Source organism: Aulonocara stuartgranti (genome assembly GCF_965226115.1).
Source record: "Aulonocara stuartgranti genome assembly, chromosome: 18".
Lineage (NCBI taxonomy): Eukaryota > Metazoa > Chordata > Actinopteri > Cichliformes > Cichlidae > Aulonocara > Aulonocara stuartgranti.
The window spans coordinates 26703864-26724693 of NC_138954.1; the positions used below are offsets into that span (position 1 = coordinate 26703864).

At 42.6% G+C, this 20830-nt stretch overlaps 1 protein-coding gene across 3 annotated transcripts; it reads left to right on the forward strand.

Annotated features, from left to right (window-relative positions):
- The first annotated feature begins 111 nt into the window (after window positions 1–111).
- Window positions 112–12459, forward strand: LOC309694151 (phospholipid phosphatase 3-like). 3 transcript variants are annotated; one of them, XM_082513964.1, is made up of 6 exons: window positions 112–595; window positions 5287–5441; window positions 9193–9473; window positions 9584–9641; window positions 9734–9910; window positions 10746–12459. In XM_082513964.1, the coding sequence occupies exons 1-6, from the start codon at window positions 457–459 to the stop codon at window positions 10872–10874; spliced, it is 939 nt and encodes a 312-aa protein (XP_082370090.1). In that variant the 5' UTR covers window positions 112–456; the 3' UTR covers window positions 10875–12459. The 3 variants fall into 3 exon arrangements, with proteins under 3 accessions (XP_082370090.1, XP_082370091.1, XP_082370089.1); XM_082513963.1 differs by lacking the exon at window positions 5287–5441 and adding an exon at window positions 6277–6434 and having other exon boundaries at window positions 124–595; XM_082513965.1 differs by lacking the exons at window positions 5287–5441; window positions 9734–9910 and adding an exon at window positions 6277–6434.
- Window positions 12460–20830: the final 8371 nt, after the last annotated feature.

The window sequence follows — 20830 nt, forward strand, 5'->3', positions numbered from 1 at the left end:
GAAATTTTCCTACTGGTTTTTCCCTCCATCTATGAGTTATTTAAAGTGGAAAATGAGAACTTGCTCCAGAATTTGAAGGAGGAAAAAAGTTTATTTTTCTTTGCTTTGTTGCTGCTGTTGACTGGGGCGCCCCTCAGCCCTGAGAGGTGAGTGGGGTGGTGGGAGTCCCCACCGGGCACATGAAAGAGGAGGAGCCGGAGGAGGGGTTTTCTTGAAAGGCTGTGACAGGACCTATCCCTGCAGAAACGAGTAAAGGATGGTTAGAAGGTGAGCCATTAGTGAGGAGCGAGTAGTTTCCACAGTGTTTTCCAGCTGACCAAAGAGACTCGCGTGACTGCTCCTACTTAGGATTCCTGTAGAGACACGTGTTGTAGACCGAGAAATAAACTCCAACAGCAACCAATTTATTTTTATTCTGCTTCCTCCTTTTTTTAACCAAACACGCAAACGCTTTAAATGCAACGCTGTCTGATCTATGAGAAAGCCATGGCAGCCAACACGAAGAACGGCGGGAGTTCGCTCAACAACAACAACTGCAAAGACCACAGCGGGAGGAAGCTGCTGGTCGGAGTGGATCTGTTCTGCCTGTTTCTAGGTAAGAGTCGCGTCACGTTACTGTGGGCACCTTTGGCGGGAAGTTTGCGGCTTCTTGCTCGTTTCATTGTTACTCCTGGCGTGTTTCAAACGGACAGTTTCTCGCTCGTGTGCGGCTGCCCCGGCTTATACTCGATACCAGGGATGCCGAGCTCGTTTGATGTCGTGACACTTTCTTTAAGAGAAAACTAGTTTTTTACTGCACATTTCATTCCCGAGGCTTCTCAATATAAGAAAAAGAAGTGCAGTTTCACGTAGAAATGCTGCAGCATGTCAGTGGAAGAAAGTGGACTCTGCAAGACTCTTTGGGCGGAAATTGTAAGAAACAAATGTGTGAAAGTCCGCCCAGGCTGTCCTGTATTAATAAAGCTGAAATTTTTGGTAATTCATTCATTGTATTTATTTATTTTCTGTGGAGGCGTAAAAAGAACAGGCATGTAGATTGTGGGGAAAACTGAACTTTACTGTCATTTAATGATTTATCGGTAGCTTCATTGCTGTAGTATGTATGGCTGTGGGGGAAAGTCTTAATCAGTAGAAAAAGCTGTAGAAAAATTCTGAATATTCAGTTTAAAGGTCAAAATGTATTCCTTATTTTCCAAAGACATTCACATTAAAGTCCTTCCCAGGCCGATTCTAGTCCTCAGACCATATGTTTCACACCACTGAGTAATAATATAAATGTCTTTTTCCTGTAGTTCATTTGTGATATTAAAACACTGCATTTGTATCTCTTTTCTTTATGTCTGCTGTAAAAATGTGTATTAAATAAGACAAAAAGTGATAATATCACATGTGATTCTGCCACACCAGCTTTCACAAACTTTGTAACTGAAGCAAAGCAGTGGCTACTCTGGCCTGTTTATTTAGCTATTAAAGTACATGTGGATTTCCAAAAGTTACATTAGCTTAATCCCTAAAAAATGCAGTCCAAGTGGAAAGAAATTAATAAAGTGCTCCGGGAGGGATATACATTTCTTTGGTCTCCACCCACACCTGTGTGGACTTCTGCTTTGACTGTTCATTTTATTTTCCAGAATGGCCCACATTCCAAAGCAGCAGGAATTCTTCAGATCTGAACATCTGGCATAATATTTCTGTGTGTGTGGTGTAATTAAGGGAAGTGGTGAAAAGGTCAGAGCTGAGTGTGTGTGTGTGTGTGGATCCATTCTGGTCCTGTGATGTTCAGCAGCTGCACACACTGGGTGAAACATTCAGAACATGAAAGTCCCAGTTTTAAAAGTGGGGAGGGTGCTGTGTGGTTCAGACCTTTGACTTCATTTTCTGCTGTGATACAACCACATGTTTGCATTGTGTTGTTCACTGGAATATTGGTGTAAAGTCATGATTGCAAACACCGCAGCAGTGGTAAGATAAAGCCGCAACTATACTGGATAGCAGTTAAGCTATTGTTAACAGTGGTTTAGACTACAAACAATCTTTCTTTGACAAGCTATATTTAGTTTAAGTGTAATTTTATTTTTTGTATCTCTGTGGAGGGTAAATCCCCGTCGTTTCTTCTCTATATACATAACTTCCCACAGAGAAGCTTGTCAACAAACCAAGAGTGTTTTTTCTGGCTAAAGATGTGGCTTGAACAGAGCAACCACAAGGAGGAAACGTCTGGCCAGCGCTGGTTAATCACCACTTCTCCTTCATTCTCACACACTGATTTGTACTTCTGGGGAAAACTGCATCCCAGGATATTGCTCCCCAGCTCTGTCATGCACTGAGTGAATGTGCTCCCCATGGACCCGTCAGTGCATGTAAAGATAACAACAGGGGAAGTCGGCTGGATGAGAAAGTCATGCTGATTCAGTGTTGACTAGAACTGAATTGGGAGAAGGAAAAAGAAAGATGCCCCTCAATCAGCCCCGGGGCGAGGGGGTGATTGGGTTCACGTTTACTCTAAGCTGTAGCAACTGACTCTCCAGTTAATCGCGTGATCACGTTTACACGTGCCTTCGCCCAGCTTCACAACTAAGCTGGTGATTGGCGGTTAATGGGTAACGATCTGAACACCTTTTTTTTTTTTTTTTTTTTTTTTTTTTAAATCCCTTAAGGCCTGCTCACCAGAATGAGAAAAACAGAGAACCTCACTTTCATAATGCGTTTCATTACTAATTGTAATTGGATGCGTTGGAGGCCAACACAAGCCTCTACAAGCAAAACTGAAACTAAAAGTGTCTTTGTATTTAGAATTTGGTTAAACGGAGCCTTTGGGAATAGTAAACATGAGCTTTCTTTCTGAAACGAGTTATTTCCAGTTAATCCAGTTCTTTCCAGGAACCCGTAGGCTCCTAGATTCCTTCTTGTGACACAATTTCCAAAAAAAAGCTTGACCCACAGACCTTTTGGAAAAGAGAAAAGCACTGAGGTGTTCCAGTTTAATAAATGTTTGTGTTAAATGAAATTGTTAGTCCAGTGTGGCAGTCAAGATGTGAGATTCACATTTGATTTCACTGGGATTTTCATTAAAACCCAAGCAGGCAGACCTGCGCCAACCCCCCACCCCCATGCTGAAATTGTGAAGTAGCTCAATTGCTGTGTGTGTGTGTGTGTGGTGAAAACAACTTCATCTGTGTATATGTCACAGCTGCCTCAGACGTGTATGTATACTTTTTTAGGCCAGCAGACAGCGAGGGATCCCTGCAAGTGGAAAATGTGCGTCTGTTTGTTTTTAATAGCCGTGTTGGCGAATGCCTCCTGGAGTATAGTGAGGATTGAATTCGGAGTGTGCGTTTACCGCATATTTATTCTAGTTTCCACAAGGTGTGGCTGCATGGAGCTGTCAGATCTTGATGATGTGTCTTCTGCCGTGTTTCGACGTTACGCCGCGCTCATTCGTGAGCTGAAAAAGTCATCATCGGTCTTCATTTACGGGGTTGCTTATTTTCACATTTTGTCTCCACAGTTGTTTTGGAGAAGAGGTGCGAGAAGGAGATCATGAACTGCAGGAAAAAAAAATCTTCCAGCATTCTGCTTGTTTTTTATTGTCTTTGGGCCGATGCTGCTAGTGCGAAAGGCAGACTCACGGCTGCTGACTGGTGTTGTTGTTGGCAGTGATGAGGACACCCTCCTCGCCCTCCCCCCCTGACTTTTAGATGAGGGGAAAAGGAGGGGAGGGAAAATCCCAAGATGCCATACTCACTGCTGATGCTGCAGCTCTGTTTCGGATGCAGGGGGTCAAAGGACTGTGGAAGAAAAACCTGAGGCAAGCAGGGGTCACATTTCTTCTTTTCTTTTTTTTAATATATTCCAATCACCGCTTTGGAACCGTTGACCTCACGCTGGTTCCTCAAAAGCTGTGACCTCTTAAGTTCATCAGGCCGTTTGCCATCCATTGGTTTCTTTCCATCAGTCTCTGGCCTTGTGGTTTGTGGGTTTGCAAATGTGTTTAGATGCAGTCGCAGGGGTCGGGGCTCTCAGGTCAATGTGCTTCGCATGTAGCATTTTGAGCTTCTGTGCCCTTTTTTTTTTATTTTTATTATTATTATTTTCCCTCCCTAAATCCTTTGTATCAGCAGTTTGAACAGACTAAGTCCCTGCTTTGGAAAGGCTCGTGTTGCTCTTTTCATAGCCAGACTAACCAAACTGAAGGGATCAGACATGAAGGATTTAGCAGACTTTAAACTGCAGTGTATTTTTACAGTTCCAGAGCTGTTAATGTCCCACCCTGCGCTTTTTCTTTTTTCTTCTTCACTGGACCTGCTTCACAGCCGCTCCATCCAGGTGTTTGGTTGAAGAACAACAGTGAAAGCGAGAGAATTAATAATGTGAATCCTGCTGAATGTGGCAGGACTTACCCCGGCATTCAGGGTGCCAGAGTTCTGTCTGTAACCTGAGCCCAGCCCACAGCTGAACCTTCAAAGGCACCCCCGAGTCAGCTGTATGTTTGTGTGTGTGGATGTAAAGGGGCTCAGCAGTGACTGGAGCATGTGTTGACATTTATTTTGAGAAATTGTGCCCGCTCCCCCCCCAAAACGACCACCAGTCTGCTTGTTTTTCTTTGTGTCTGCAGATCGCGGACGTCTTCAGAGAGTGGCTCGAAAGCTAAACGTTGCTTTGAAGTCGTTTGAAAGTGTGTTTTCCAAATTCTGTCCGAGATTTGAGGCCTCCCCCTGGGTACCCTCGAATATCAAAGTCCTCGCTGAAGTCTGTTAGGAAATTGACGGGGAAAATAAGCTGTTTTGGGGGGGGGGGGGGGGGGGGGTTGGCTTGCATCTTAACTACGCCCACTCTGTTTGTTGTCGGAAGACAAATAAGATCTTTTTGGCACTTTTGCCAAAAAACACGCAGTCTATCGGACACAAACACCTCCCTCGAGGCGTCTTTTAAAAGGGCCTTTTTAAGAGTAAGAGCACTTCGGCAGGAAAGGAAGGAGGACTGATAGCGTGTGTTTTTTCTTGTCAGTTAACTGCAGCATTGCCTCCTAAGAACAGGGCCCATCTTACCCTCTTAATGGGAACTTGAAATCATTTGATGCTATTCTCGGCTCAAGCGGTTCACTTAAGTCAAGTGCAAAATGGTGATGATTTGATTTAATGGTTATCATTTTTTCTTCTTTTTACGATAACGGGCAAACGGGATGCGATAAGCTCGTAAACTTACTGTAAATGTTTTAAATGTGTTTTGTTTTTTCTCTCTGTTGATCCAACGTGTCTGTGGTCCTGTGTCTGTCCAACCATGCAGTGATGCTCGTTGCCGTGCTGTTGCACAAATTTCCCTTCCCGCCTTACCAGAGAGGATTCTCCTGCAGTGACAGCAGCATCAATCTGCCTTATAAGAACAGCACAGTGTCCACTGCGCTGCTCACGGCAGTGGGCTTCACTGTGCCTGTGGTCTCAGTAAGTTCCTGCGCGGTGAAGTAAGAAAACGAGAGAACACGTCGGGACGCTCTCAGTTCATTACCAGCTGCACTGTGACACCTTAGGGGGGGTCTGATTGGTTCAGCAGCCTCTCACTCACTCGCAGTGGTTTTGTCTCATTGACTGTAAATCACGTACATTACCGCCAACCATTTTCCACTGCGCGGTATCGTTAACTTTTAGATTTAATTGCTACCCTTCAGGCTGCCTCGGTTTCCATTTATTTCACTGCTTCAATAAAATTAAATATTTTACACGTTTAGAAATGGGACTATATAATAATGCAATTACCAGCAACTCTCTAAGATGATCAAAGAGTCATCTAGTCTATGAAATCTTAAATGATCCTAAAAACACACACAGTTTCCCACACTCTTGCTTATGTACGTTTTTAAAAAGAGATTTTCAATTCACTAAATTTTCTGTCGTCTGCTGGGATTTGGATATATGCGTTATCCCAAAAATAGATATCTGAGCTCGTTTTTCTATCAGAGAATAAGTCAGTTTTCAGCTGGCTTGGAGAGTTACAGATAAGTCTGAAAGCAGTGATTGTCCAAAATCCGTCTTAAAACGTGTTGTATTTTAACAAAACTGGAATAATTTCTCCATCGGTTGTGGATAGCAGCCACAGAATGAACTGAGCCGGTCCCACGTGTTCGCTCGTTACCTCTTGCTTGTATCCGCGTCCTCCTGTAATTTGCGTGGCATTAACCCAGCACCTCCGTCTCTCTTTCTCCCTCTCCTTTTCTTCTCCATCACCCATCCCCACCAACCCTCCTTCCTCTCTGTGCCGCTCGCTGCTTCTTCACACTAGCCGGCCTGCCTTTCTTGGTCATTGAAACCAGCGCAGTTCAGCCTTACCATAGAGGGTTTTACTGCGACGATGAGTCCATCAAGTATCCGGCCAAAAACGGAGACACCATTAGCGACGGTGTGCTTAGCGCTGCTGGCATTCTAATCTCCATCCTCTCTGTAAGTCCTCTCACCCTGACCACTAATGTCATCACCTCCTCTCATGTTTTTGCACCTTGCCCATATACTAGCAGCACCGTTGAACTGCAGTTGATGTTAACCACATCCTTTGTCATCATCCATCAGTCTTTATTCATTGTTACAGCCAAGTGTCCAGCACAGACGATTTGTAGTAACGCTGATACACTTTTCCAGCTGTTAGATTAGAACAGTTGTGTTTTTCACCAAGTAAACCTGCAATCTTCTCTGTGCGCTTTACTGTATGTGCTGAGAAATGCGGGGTTTATCGCTGGGCTTTATCTTACAGTTGATGCGTTCTGGCCATAAACTGAGATTGTCCCGGGAGATGGCTGGAACGACGACTCCTCGTACCTGCACCATCACACCTTATTATTCGTTTCACCCCGTTCTAGATAACAGTCAGTCAACATTTTCTCAGGGCTTTGCCTTGGGGGATGAGGGGTGGGATTTAAGATGATTCAGGTGATTTGAGTAGGTTTTTGGAAATTCCTGTGAGAAAGCGATGATGACGAACCTGTGCACATTTCCTGGATATCAAATTTTTATTTGCCACGATGATGAAGCCCAATGGCCCTTTCTGCTCCAGATAATGTTGCTGCTTCAGGTTTCAGATGGCCATCAGCGGGCCCTGCAGAGAGAAGCCTAACATTTCACAAACACCTCAGAGTGCACAGCTGCACTGAGGCTCAAAATAATCCAATAGAAACGCTTATAACTGCATATTTTAATAGTGCAAACACTAAATATATCTTAAGCTGTCATCCTTATGAAAATCAGGAGAAAATATTTTAGGTATCCTTTCTGAAAAAATCCATGAATAGTTTGGAATTAGGGTCCACAGAAAAATCCCCAAATAGGCGGAAGGTCGACTGTGAAGATTAATTCTATTGTTCTAGTGCATTTCCAGTTCACTAGTTACGTAAACGGCTATTAAACATTACATCTCAGCAAACTACAAACCTTCAGCAGGCATTAAAGGCCTCACACTGGTGATCACAGTAAAGGAACTGTGGTACGATACCGTAGATTCTTTGATCGTGGTTTTAGAATTGCGACAGGATAAATGCACACACAGTATTTTAAACAAATACCACTGACATGCAAGAAAGTGAGCACAAACATCCAAATCACACACAATAACGAATAAATAAGACTAAAATAAATGGACAAGCAGCCTGGACAGGAACATGGAGCATACACACATTAATGATAAAAAGAATAATGATGATGATGATGATAATTCTGCTCAGCGCTGCTGCAGCACATGCTGTCACCTGACAGAGCGACATGTCGCCGGCTGTCATCATCTCGCCCTGCAGTCACCAGAGCAGACTCTGGGCCCTCAGGGGCTTTTAATGGTGAGGAGACCTGGCTGTGCAATTATGGTTGATGCAATGGTTGTTTGGTTAAATACTGTAATTGCTGGGGTGGAATTGTGGCGAAAGCCCCAAACAAGAAGGCTCTGCCAAATATCGCATTTTCCCCTGGCGCAACATGACTTTAAAATCCACGTTTTCTTTTTTTTTCTTTTTCCCCCCCTGGAGCGTTCTGGCCAACCTCTGTTTTCTGAACCAGAAGGCGCAAACATTAAGCCATTTAGTGCTTCATTTCCCACTATAGAACTAGAATCCAATGTGTCGTAAATGATTTATGCCCAACTTTATTAGAAGGGAAGAAAACACTGTGTCACTTTGGAAATGCGAAACTTTCGACATAAGCCACAAATTAGTGTCCTGCCCCACGATTATCTTTGAGGTTTCAGTGCAACAGGCATAGATTCTCGAATGCCAGCTCGTTCGCAAAGTATAAAACAAAACAAATCTCTCAAAGAAGGGGAACCAGATGTTTTGTCCCCCTTCCCCTCTTTCCCATGAAAGCCGCTGAGCTGTGTCGAGCCGGCTCTAAAGGCCTGAATGGTGGGAAAATGACGCGCTCGCACTATCAGCTTGTTAAATCTTCTTAAGGGGCTATCCCTCCCCAGAGAGACTTTCCCAGAATCCGACTTATTTCTGTGCCGTTCGAAAGAATTTCTTATGAAGCTGAGACACTAACATGAAAACAACTCACACGTCCCTTGTGAAATCTGAGCTGTTTCGGTAAGGCGGTCAGCGGAGGGGAAAAACAAACGTGCCCCCGACGTGCGCCTGTGGAGTCTGGCCTCCAGAATCAGACACAGCACCCAGCTCAGCGATTCTCCTGATTAGAACCACCGGGGCCCGGCCCCTCCTCCCTCCTCCGATGCTGACTTCCATCCTTCCACTCTCGAGCTGAGACAACAGCGGATGAGGAGGAAGGGGAGGAGGGAGGCTGAGGGGGGACTGCGAGGCGTTTTTTGAGCTCCAGCAGCTGTTTTGAGTTACCTCCTCCTAAACACGCCTCACTCCATCAGTCGCTGGTTTAGACTGCGGTCTATTTACACACTTCTAGAAAACTATACAAGGTGGACTCGGTCTGACACCCCCCTCCTGTCGTCTCACTGTTGTTATAGTTGTAGAATGGCACAGGTAAACACTTCAAACTCTAAACAAGCTCTTCTCGAGCCCCTTCTCAAAGAAATCACTGCATTCTCGTAGCTGTAATAACAACATCTACGGTCTTAATAGTTAATAGTGTGTTCATTATTTATTTGTTCTGATATTTAAAATATAAATGAATAGAAGCTCCCTCAGGAATAGGTCTTTGTTGTCTTTGTTACCAGTCGTGTCACTGACATTGCTTTCCCGTCTCTCCCCCTCAGATTATAATTGGTGAGAGCTACAGGATCTACTTTTTGAATGAAGGCTCCAAGTCTTTTGTGGGGAACCCGTACATTTCCGCTCTGTACAAGCAGGTCGGGGTGTTCATCTTTGGCTGTGCAGTCAGCCACTCCTTCACCAATATCGCCAAAGTGTCAGTGGGCCGTCTGCGTCCTCACTTTCTTGACGTGTGCGATCCTGACTTCTCCACGGTCAACTGCTCTCTGGGCTACATCACTGACTACCAGTGTCGGGGCCTGGAGAGCAAAGTTCAAGAGGCCAGGTATAACGGGCAAAGCTCAAAATGTTCTAAATATCCCAAATAAAATGCTTGATTGGCCGCTGTGTTTTTTAAGCCGTTTCAACATGCTGACTGCCATCTGCTCTCCTCAGGAAGTCTTTCTTCTCTGGACATGCATCCTTCTCCATGTACACGATGCTTTATTTGGTGGTAAGTTTCTGACCTTTTTATTCTCGTACCATCTTACTCATCCTGTTATTCTCTGCATGAATACTCAGTATGTCAACGTCTCTCTCTTGCAGTTTTACCTCCAGTCTCGCTTTACTTGGCATGGAGCCCGTCTGCTTCGCCCTTTAACCCAGTTCACCCTCATCATGATGTCTTTCTACACCGGCTTGTCCCGCGTGTCTGATCACAAGCACCACCCCACTGACGTGCTGGCTGGTTTCGTACAAGGAGCCCTGGTGGCTTACTGCATAGTGAGTGGCTGTGTTGCAAACTAGTGCACTAGATTTGTTCAGAAATCGAAGAGCGCTCAGGCTAAATCTTTCTAATAGAATGATGCCGTTCTAGTGGACAATCACCTCGCTTTTATTTTGAAAGTTCAGTCGTTGCTAACCAAAAAGCCCACCTTGCGTTTCTCTAGTGGCTTCTTTGCCCACCAGGTTGGTGTTGTGGATGTCCTCACTCTCATTAAGCTACTTAACAAGAGGGGATCTTGTCCAATCGTTAGATTTTCTCCAACTACTATCCTACTCCTGCATCACCACAAATGTTTATCTGTAGAAAATGATGCTTTTTTTGTGTGTGGATGCTGTTGGGGTCTATATGTTAAGTCTTAGGATGACAGTGAGCATTATCTATGGAGCGTAAACTAAAGGTTTCCATATCAGTATGTAAGAAAATAACAATGGTAATGATGTTCTATATTGGGTGAGACTGTGCCTTGTAAATGATGCAAAGATTTTTTTTCCTTTCATCATTTAGACGCACAGTCGGTTTATAATTTATGTTGCAAAAAGCATGTTTACAAGTGGAAAAAGCAAAGGGACCACATACAGAACCCTGAGGAACACCAAACTGTATTTCTAAAGGACAGAAAGTACGAGTGAAAGTAGGAGGAGTAAGACTTTAAATGGGAGGGACAAAATACATTTGTCTAGTACTGACATACTCATAAAAATCCCTCCATGTAAACAATGCATTGTCTATTTTCTATCTTACATTCTTAATGTTATTTGATAACATTTTTAACATTTTGCCCCTTTGCGATGCTCAAACGTTAAAGGAGTGTTCTCTCTATGCTCTCCACAGGTCTTCTTTGTGTCAGACTTGTTCAAGCCCAAAGGAAGACGCTCTACTTTGTCTTCAACCCCTCTGAAGAAAGAACTTGTTCCCACCGTAGACATCAGAGAGCGGAGCAACCACCTCATCATAGCATAGAGAAGGCTGCAGAGTGACTGTATATAACCCTGACCTGTGCCTTTTTTATTTTTTTAAATTAAATCACAACTACAGCCACTAGTCAATACTGAATAATGGAAACTTCAAAGATCTGGAACATGCAGACAAATCCAGAGTCTTGAACATCTCACTGGATGAGAAGACGCTGCGGAAAAGCAGTTAAGCGACTTTAGCTCTCTGAATGGAAATTTGTCTTTATTTCCCCTCCGATTTACCAGACGATCTCAGAGTGGAAAAGAGAGCTGACCTCCTTTTGATTAAGAGATCCTTGTCCCTGTTTTGTGTTATGAAGATTTCTGGAGATGTCAACTGTCAGCTTAGAAATGGCAGCTGTAAACAAAGCTGTGCGGCTTTCTTGCCTCAGCTGCATCTATGAGTCCCGGGGTGCTACTCTGCTCCTGCCACTCGCTCACTGTGTGACCTGTCCTAACAAACCATGGCAACCAAACAAATTCCTTAATTTCAGGAAGGATGTTGTTTTTGTTTGGTTTGATTGCAACACAAGCAGTCTGTGTGATTTATAGCACTAAACTCGGTATTCTTTGTCACCACTTGAATGACATAAAGTGAAGCTTTTGGAAAGCTTTGTAAGCCGTCAAGTTTAAAAAAAAAAAAAAAAAAAAAAATGTGCACGATGTAATGTTGCTTAGAAGCTGCACATAAGTAACAGTAGTTGGGAAGTACAGTGAAGGCGTATGTTTTGGATGTGGGCCTGTTTCTGCTGGGCAGGACAAGCCCACACTGAGCCATTTAATGAAATGCCTGTTGTATGTACCAAGCGGGTACTCACACGTGTGTGTGTGTGTGTGCGCGCGTGTGTGTGTGCGCGCGTGTGTGTGTGCGCGCGTGTGTGTGTGCGCGCGTGTGTGTGTGCGCGCGTGTGTGTGTGTGTGTGTTCAGTACATCTGTATATGCACACATACACCTAAAAACAACAAGATGCGCACTCATAGAGCAGCAGCTACCCGTTTCAGGACCAAAGCACAATTTAGTCATTATTTTCAGCACATTGTAAATAACTCAAAGTCATGTAAAGTAACACAAAAGGGCTAGCAACAAGCTAGGGCTAGCTCTGCATTATATAATAGACGACCATTTTATAATGATGCCAGTATATTTGTATGTTTTTAATGTAATTACCTAGCACAATGATAACTGTTACCACTGGGTGAAATATCAAAATGTCATCCTAACTCGACGGAGTTGAAACTTTAGTCTGACATGTTTATAAATGTACTTTATATAGAATCTGAGCATTCTTGTATATATTTTTAATTTTTTCCCCCACGTGTTGTGTTGTTCGTGCTGTGCGTGTGTACAGCAGGCATTTTGGTGAAATGTCCACTATGACTCTGACACCTGTGTAAATGGAATACGAGCTTCTTGAAGAGGCAGAGCATGAATATTAAGTTTTATAAAAAACAAAGCTCTCTAAGCAGACAGCTTCAGTACTTCTTTTTTTTTATAGAGTTTGAGTATTTTTCTAACTTTGTGAAATTTTGTACGATGAAACTGTGTGACTATATCAAAATAAAAATGTCTTTAATAAAACGCCTAAAACCAAGAGCGAGAGTGTGTTTGGTTTGTTATTTTACTTGAAGACAAAAAAGAAATTCTCCGAAATTCTCTTTCTTTATATCTCGGTATAGTCGCTGGCAAGCCAGTGCGTGTGATGGAGCGATTTTTGGGTGTGGGGCAATACTAGACTTCCATGCGCAGCTTCCTGTGGGGGAAATGGTGAACATTCCAGGCTTTAACCCCTCTCCCCAATGGCTCGCTGGAATAATATAGAGTCCACACAAACTATGGCAGAGCGGTAAAATACATTCACATGTGAAAACGCTTGCAGGCTATATAGTTTGCCTGCCCTTATATACTTCTATGTTGCCTGTAAATGTATATGTTATCCACAGGTTGTGCTGTTTAACTGTACGTTTCTTTATGTGCCAGCATGTTCTCCTGAGCTGCTGAGGCACGACACCCAGAGGGAGACCAGAACTGATTAGTTTAATAAGCTGCAAAATGTGTTTTGTTTATATGACTATGTCAGGAGTAATGCTATTGTGTACCAGCTGCCTTGTGTTATGCTACTACTAAATTACTGTTTCCAGTGTCTTAATTTGCCATGAGACTACACCATACTGTGTGTGTGTGTGTGTGTGTGTGTGTGTGTGTGTGTGTGTGTGTGTGTGTGTGTCCACTCTGAGCTAGGCTACATTATGGGTTATTTTTAGGTATTCTATCTGGAACACAGTCCAAAACAAAACATCTCAACAATTCCTGAATGGATTCACATAGCTGCAGTACAGACCTTTTTTGTACACTGATACTCCTTTCTGCAGATCTGGCAAACGGGCCGTTGCTGGTTCATGTAAAAAGCATTACTACAGCTGTGTTACTGTCACCAGAAACTCTGCATTTAAAAATCGGGCATATTTAGATGCTGATGGGATTAATAACAGTGTTAAGGGCTTGAATCTAACAGACGTCTGTTTTCACGTAAATGTTCAGCACTCCAACTTTGAATTACATTTGCTCTCTATAGAGAATGAACCCAGTTATTTATGGTGGTGATCATCACAGTGTAAAACTAAGGCAGGAATATCAGTCTGTGCAGAAATCATAAGCCATTTTGATACCATTTCATTGGCTTTGCTGCAAATGAAAGTGACAATAAGTGCACTGGAGAGGCAACAACAAGACCCCCGTCAAGAAAGGGAACAGTTCCTCTTTCTTAAATATTGCAGATTTGTTGACTGCACATCCATGATGAAAATCTCCCATTCCAAAGGTGCACAGGCACCTGTCTGCAGCATCCAAATGTGCAGGTTTGACCTGTCACATGATCATAGATGCACTTTTGCATGCCCTGGTTGTAACAAGTGGTTATTTGACTTACTGTTGCCTTCCTATCAGCTGGAAGCAGTCTGGCCATTCTCCTCTGACCTCAATGAGGCATTTTTATCCAGAGAATATTTCCTTCTTTATGGGCCATTCTCTGTAAACCCTAGATATGACTATGCAGGAAAATCCCAGTAGATCAGCAGTTTCTGAGATATGTTCCGCCCTGTCTGGCACCGACAACCACGCCACATTCAAAGTCAGTTAAATCACCTTTCTTCACAGGTCGTCTTGGCCTAAACAAATTGAGTTGCTGCCATGTGATCACTTGATTACATATTTGTATCCGAAAGCAGTCGAATGGGGTTTTTTTTGTTTCTTTCTTTCTTTCTTTCTTTCTTTCTTTCTTTCTTGAATGTGATTCAGAGGCTTTCTTAATCAGAAGCTCTCAGCTCTGAAATACTGAAATACTTTCATGTGGTTTGGAGGGGGGAACAAAAAGAGAAGTTGCTGCTGTGTTTTCCCACTGTGGTTTAACTCCTGATATTTGTGAAGTAATTACTCTGTGTGACTTACAAATTCTTCCCATGAACTCTGCGGCAGTGTTGTGGTCGGTCTGAAGTCTTGCTTCTTTGTTGTTTGCCCCCTGCACACACAGAGACTTTAAAAGCCATCTAAGATTATTTGTCATGCAACTCTTATTAGCGATGGTGTTTCTGGTCATGCGTGCACAATGTTCCGAGGGCATCCTTTCAGATGTTTTTTGGTAGTTTGGACAGAAAAGAAAAACAGCATTTGTGTAGTTGTAGTTTTTTTTTTTTTTTTTTAATTAATGCAGTTAGAAGAAAACAAAACCTGGTCTATTCTTCGACAAAGTTTGGCCTTGCTGCTCCTTCCGTCAACTTTGAAGCCTGTCGTGGAGTTTGACGCCACATGATATTATTGGCAGGACTTGCTGAGGTCACTGGTCCTCTCCCTCTGACAGATGGAGGGATGCTGAGAGGAAGCGTGGCACACCCTCCGAGTGCCCTCGCTGATAAGTGACCTCATTACGGCTCCGCTGGGCATGTTTTTCTTATTCACAGAACAGAATGATGACGGCTGGCTCCTCGGGGGACCTCGGCTTTTGAGCTGTGCCAAGTTTTCTGACTTTCTGAGAGTTTTCTCTTCTTGGCTCATGGCTCACATTTAGTTTCAAAGACAATCAGTACCAGGCTGAAATACTCACATTGCACTGAAACACATTGCGTTATCTGATGTCTCTATACCAGCAGCTTGTGAGAACATTTAAAGACCAAGTGTTTTTAACATGTTATTATGTAAACTTATTTTACTCATGCTAATACAATACAAGCTAACGCCCCTTCTGAAACCTCTAAGCGCTAATAGCCATAATATATTGCGTCCATGCCCAGAAGCTCTTATTCTTGGCAGAATCTTGGGGTTAAGTTCTGCTGCTGTAAGCAGTTTTCTGAATACGTGTCTCTTTCCTCTCTCCTCGTTTCTCTCTTTGTTCTCCTTGTACCTGCAGACTGTAAACATCAGGAGGAAGGCCAAATAACATTTGCTATGTCAGGACCCTCAGCCCAAAACACTATATATAAATATATAGACTACTTAGAGTTAGTAATGTTAGGATTGTACAGACACTACTGCTTGTTCCTGAAGTTTTTGAGACAGCTCTCTTTGTCTGTGGAAGTCACGTCACGTGTGGATGGCTGGCAATCATTATGTTTTTTTGATAGTGTCTTTTATTGCTTGTGATGGGGTGCTGACGATGATCGAACTATTGATCTGAGACATTTGTCTCAGATTCTGACATGTCCCAGCCTCAAAAGCGAGGGATGAGACCGATCAGATCTTTGAATGCTTTGAAAAGGAATCAGTTGACGTGATTCGGGCATTTGAGTTGGAATGACCCATAATCAGATTTTCCGAGGGATGATCCGTTTCAAATTTGATAACATGATTATGAGGTGGATTTTGCAGTTTTAGCTACCCTAACAACTACAACACTAATAGAAGGAATGGTGAAAACTTACAGACGATTGTAAGTTTCATTTAGTGGGAATTTTACTTTACTTTTACTGCTTTCTATCAAGTCAAATATATTGACCTCCATAAAATCTCAATACCCAAGCAACATGTTATTCAAAGCCATTAGTCACAGAAAACCTGCCTCTACGTACCCCAGAAACATATTCCATCCCAGTCCCAACTCCTCAAACTGATTTCCCAATCCCAAATCCCAAGGCCATGTACTCCCTCTTATTTCTTTCTCCGCTGAAGAATTTGAACAAATTACCTCCATATGTGTCTGAAGGAGTCCCATGGGAGGAGGGCCAAGAAGAATATAGTGCTGACAGAACACAAACACTGACTTCATCAAACATTGCAGGCATGCTCTGATGCTCACCATATGCTCACCTGGCACTAGCAGGCATTTGCTGACAGCACAGCAGCATCTCACCAGTGAGGTTCTTTATCTTCTTCTGCCACATGTTCAGTATCTGAGGAGCGGAGGGGCGCGGAGGCTGGTCATGGTAGCTGCTATCACCGCTGAGGCAAAACATCACCACACAGCGGAGGGTCTGTGTTTATACAAGCCTTCAAATGATAAGTTAACAGTGAGAAAGCAAAGATTGAAAATGTCAATCAAATTTCAATATTTCTTGTGTACGTTAACAAAATCGCTCTCTGTGGAGCCTCAAAGAAGCCGAGAGGAAGACCGAGTATACGTTTCCATTGGTGACTGACGTTACACCTCAGGTACTGCACTCGGCCCACTGAAACCTGTATTTCCACTGGCACCTGGCCAGAGGCTTTTGACCTTGTTCGCTTTCGTTCTCATGCCATTTGCCGGTGACCTTTCAGGCAATGAAAAGCATGCCTCTGGAGAAATATCGCTTACAGAAAGCCTTCGCCGGTTTTAAAGAGAAAAATCACCTAATTAAGCGCAGCAGTAATTCATACAATCATCAATGTGTCTGGAGCTACGGTCCTCCCTCTGCGCTGACCTCCACCATTAGGAATGTGTGATTCAGCAGGGCAGAGAAAAGTGGACTGCTCCTATCTACTGAGTGCCAAGCTGTGCTGTAACAGAGCTATGGGCTGATCCAGAGGGACTCCATCAGCGGGCTCTGCCTCCTCCCAGGCGTCTTTAACAGCACAACATGCACAGATAGATTGAGGGGGAGGATCTTTAAGGATTTGGCAGTAACAGCCTTTCTGAGTACCAAAAGTGCTATTGCACTGAAGGCTGTTTTATTGTGTTGTGTTCCATTTGGACCCTCTGCTCAGCTGTTCGACTTGTTATTTGATGGTGGTTAGAGATCCTTATTAGAAATCCTGGGTGCTGGTTTAGCTCAGTGGGTGAGCAGGCGACCATGTGCCGGGTTTGAGTCTGATCTGCATGGCTTCCCATTTCTCTCTCCGTGCTTTCCTGTCTATCTTCACTGTTTCTATCCGATAAAGGCAACACACACACACACACACACACACACACACAAAAGAACACATTCCACATTAGACTGAACAGTTATATAAGTTACCTTATTGCTGTTCTGCTGGACAACATTCACAAGAAAGCACTGATTACTAAAGTCACCCCATGGGAGGCCAGCAGATTGGAATCAGTGACTCTGAGCACACTGGAATTTTGATTTCTTTGCTCTGATCATCTAAACCTAGCATCAGCGTCTTTTTACTGGAGGAGGTAGACAAAATTCTGACAAAGCAACATGTGAGTCAAGTCATGCAGCTGACTCACATCTGGGAAAAGAGATGGAAGGTGATGACTTAAGCCTTGGAAATGAAAGTAGCTCCCAAAGCATGCGATAGCCTCAGTCTCTTCTCGTACCCAGCGCTTATTAGTGACAATGGGTCAAACGTGTGATGTGAAAGTGGTCACCTTCAGTGGAAAACCCACAGGAGATTGTGTCCATCAGCTGAACGGTGTGATTTTCTTAATCTGATTATTTTGGTTTTAAAACCCACAACTTGACACTTCACTGTCCTCGGTTCACCCTCCCTGCTGTCGTTGGCTCTGTTTGCAGCTTTTAAACCCTAATGCACTCTACAGGCAAACCTTAGCAGCTCAAAAGCCCGACGTAACCCTCGGCACTCGACGAAGAGTAAAACAGAGCAAAGAGGGAGAGAATATTGGACATCGTTTACAGACAGCTCCAGATCAATGATAATGTCAGCATTCCCACGAGTGGCCAAAAAAATCAATAAATGCAGTTAGAAAAAAATAATAATACAAGAGGTGGGGATATTGATAGTTTTTCTGAAATGAGATGCTATATGTATTGATCAACTGGTTGTAGCTATATTGATTAAGTTGTTCATCAATATTTCTGTTGTTGTACATCTATTAGTGTAGCCTCCTTTAGTCTATACATGCATGTAATCTTGTTTATTGCTTATTTAATTAAGCTAGTAATAAAATAAGTATAATACATATGGATTAGTGCTTTGGTAATCTTCTGTGGACAGTATATTGATAAGTCTGGTGACTTGATGTCTATAATGATGGATTTACTGCAGTATGCATCACTAAATCGAATGAAAAAAGCAGAAATGTAGAAGTAAATGTCCAATTTCTACTATGAATTAGCTAATGTGTCAGCAGATACAGCAGTATTTGCAAGTAAAAAGTAAGTGCAATTTTGCAATTTCATTAGTGCAGCATCCATTTCAAGAGCAACATCCCAAAGTGTTTCAAAACAAAATGCTAGAACATAGAAAAAGTCTAAATGTTAAAGGGTCTAATGCTGGACTTCATTGGACTGTGTTGGTTTTAGCACAGTGTAACCAGTAAACTGTACTGCTTAACGTTTATCAAAAGTAGTATCAGAAGGGACATCAAACCAAAATATCTGAAATTCTTTCCTGTGTTGGAACTCGCATCAGTTCCCAGAGGTTTAAATGTTTTCTTGGGAAGGATAGGAAGATCTTTCCTCTGTGCACTGGATTCTCCAGCTCCTCCTTACTCCAGGCGGTAGAGATCCCTGAGTGATGCCTGGCCTTTCTCCGGAGCTCTGGGAGGAAAATCCTGTTTAATGTCTCCACAATAACATTCCCTGGGGTTATTTATTCAGGAATGTTAATGTGCTTAGAATCTACTAGCCAGTATGGCCTCTGACACAGGCTCCTCTGGGTTTTCCTATCAAGCATTCAATCAGGCCGCTGCCATCTGTTTAAACAACAAAGATTGATGCAGCAGGAATCTATTGATGACCCTGCAGTCAGACAGTGCGGCTTATCAGTGTGTGCACAAGCCTGCCCGGATGCTCATCCACGCAGTGTGCGCTTCTGCCTGTGTTTTGCTTCAGTCTGACATTGTAACGTGCAGCAGGAAACAGAAGCAGTTTAATGTTTGCGAGGCCTTCTGTAAAAAAAAATTCACGGACTACTTAGCATGCCTGTCATGCATTGTAAATGCTGTGTCCTCTTCCAGGATTTGTGCTTTATGTCATGGTTTGACTGAACACAACGCCATTACAGGATGTAAATGGGCCTCTCTTTACATGTGAGCTTCATTACTTTTCCACATTCATTTAATCTCTCTGTAGGTCCCTAAGTGGAAACAGATGCACAGAGCAGCGTGATTGCTTAACTAAAAATTCATGCACTGCAGGAGTTATTAACTAACAGTTCCCCTCTTTACACTGCACCTTTACTTTACAGTGTTTAGGCTTACTGTGAAATCCATAAAATAAATGTTTTCAAACACACACTTACTTGACTTCGACATCAATAATGCTTTCATAATTGCTATAAGGCGCCTCCAGCAGTGAGGCAAAATATAAATGATGCCATATAACTGATCATCAATATAAGCTAATGTTGTTATTTTTAAAAAAAAATGTAGTTGCACAAAACAAACACCACAACAGTTTGACTTACCGTCGTGGGGGTGGTTTTAAAGACTAAAGAGAATGAAAGTTTATACACTTGCAGTTAAGAAGAAGGTGGGAACAAGAAATAATCAATTGAAATAAAGCATTATGAAAATTAAATTTTTATGATATACAGTAGCAGGCACATTTTTTGAGCCACCCCAAATTTCTTTATATATGCTAGGAAAACTGGAAGTAGGTGCAGAACTTTTTGAATCAAGTACAAATTTATATTTAAATATAGTGTAAGTATAGTGTAAATCTCTACAATTCATGAGCATATAATGGAGGCAAGAGGGTGCACAACAACGTAGGTAAAACTGAAGTGGCAGAGAGAGTTGGGACTTAACATATCTGATGAGGAATGGTCACAAATCTGGAAAAAACAGCAGGCAACAGCATATCTCGTGTTTGGAGACTGCATTGCTGGAAAAATGTAATTAGATTTTTTATAACACCCAAAATTAGAAGCAAACACACTTCATTACCACATCCGTGTTGGAGAAGCTGTGGAGATGTAAATGTGAATCATTCCCATGTGTTCTGGTTCTGTCCCAAGATCGCAAAATCTAAGTCTTGTACATTATTATATCTTGGTGTCATTATGGAAAATGTGTTGAAAGAACATAGATACATATTAAAAATTATGATCAGGAAGCACCGATAAGCATGCCCAATAATAAGGCTCCAGGTCCAGACGGCTTTCCTGCAGAATTCTACAAAGAATTCTGGACGATTCTAGCACCAGTTTTTTACAGAACGTTGTTGGAAATCAAAGAAAAGGGCAGACTTCCATCAAATATGAATTCTGCAAACATTAATCTCCTGCTAAAACCAGGCAAAGACCCTGTATATCCCTCAAGCTATCGTCCAATATCCCTTATTAATGTAGACCTTAAAATAGTCTGCAAAGCTCTCTCAAAGAGATTAGAGAAAATAACCCCCCTCCTAATTCATCCTGACCAAACTGGTTTCATAAAAGGTCGGCACTCCTCAACAAATACACGCAGATTACTTAATTTGATAGACTACTCATACAGTAAAAACCTAGAAACTACAATATTCTCTTTAGATGCAGAAAAAGCATTTGACAGAGTTAACTGGAAATTTCTATTTGCAACTTTACACAAATTTGGTTTTGGATCCTCTTTCATAAACTGGTTAAAAATATTATATAATTTCCCAACAGCT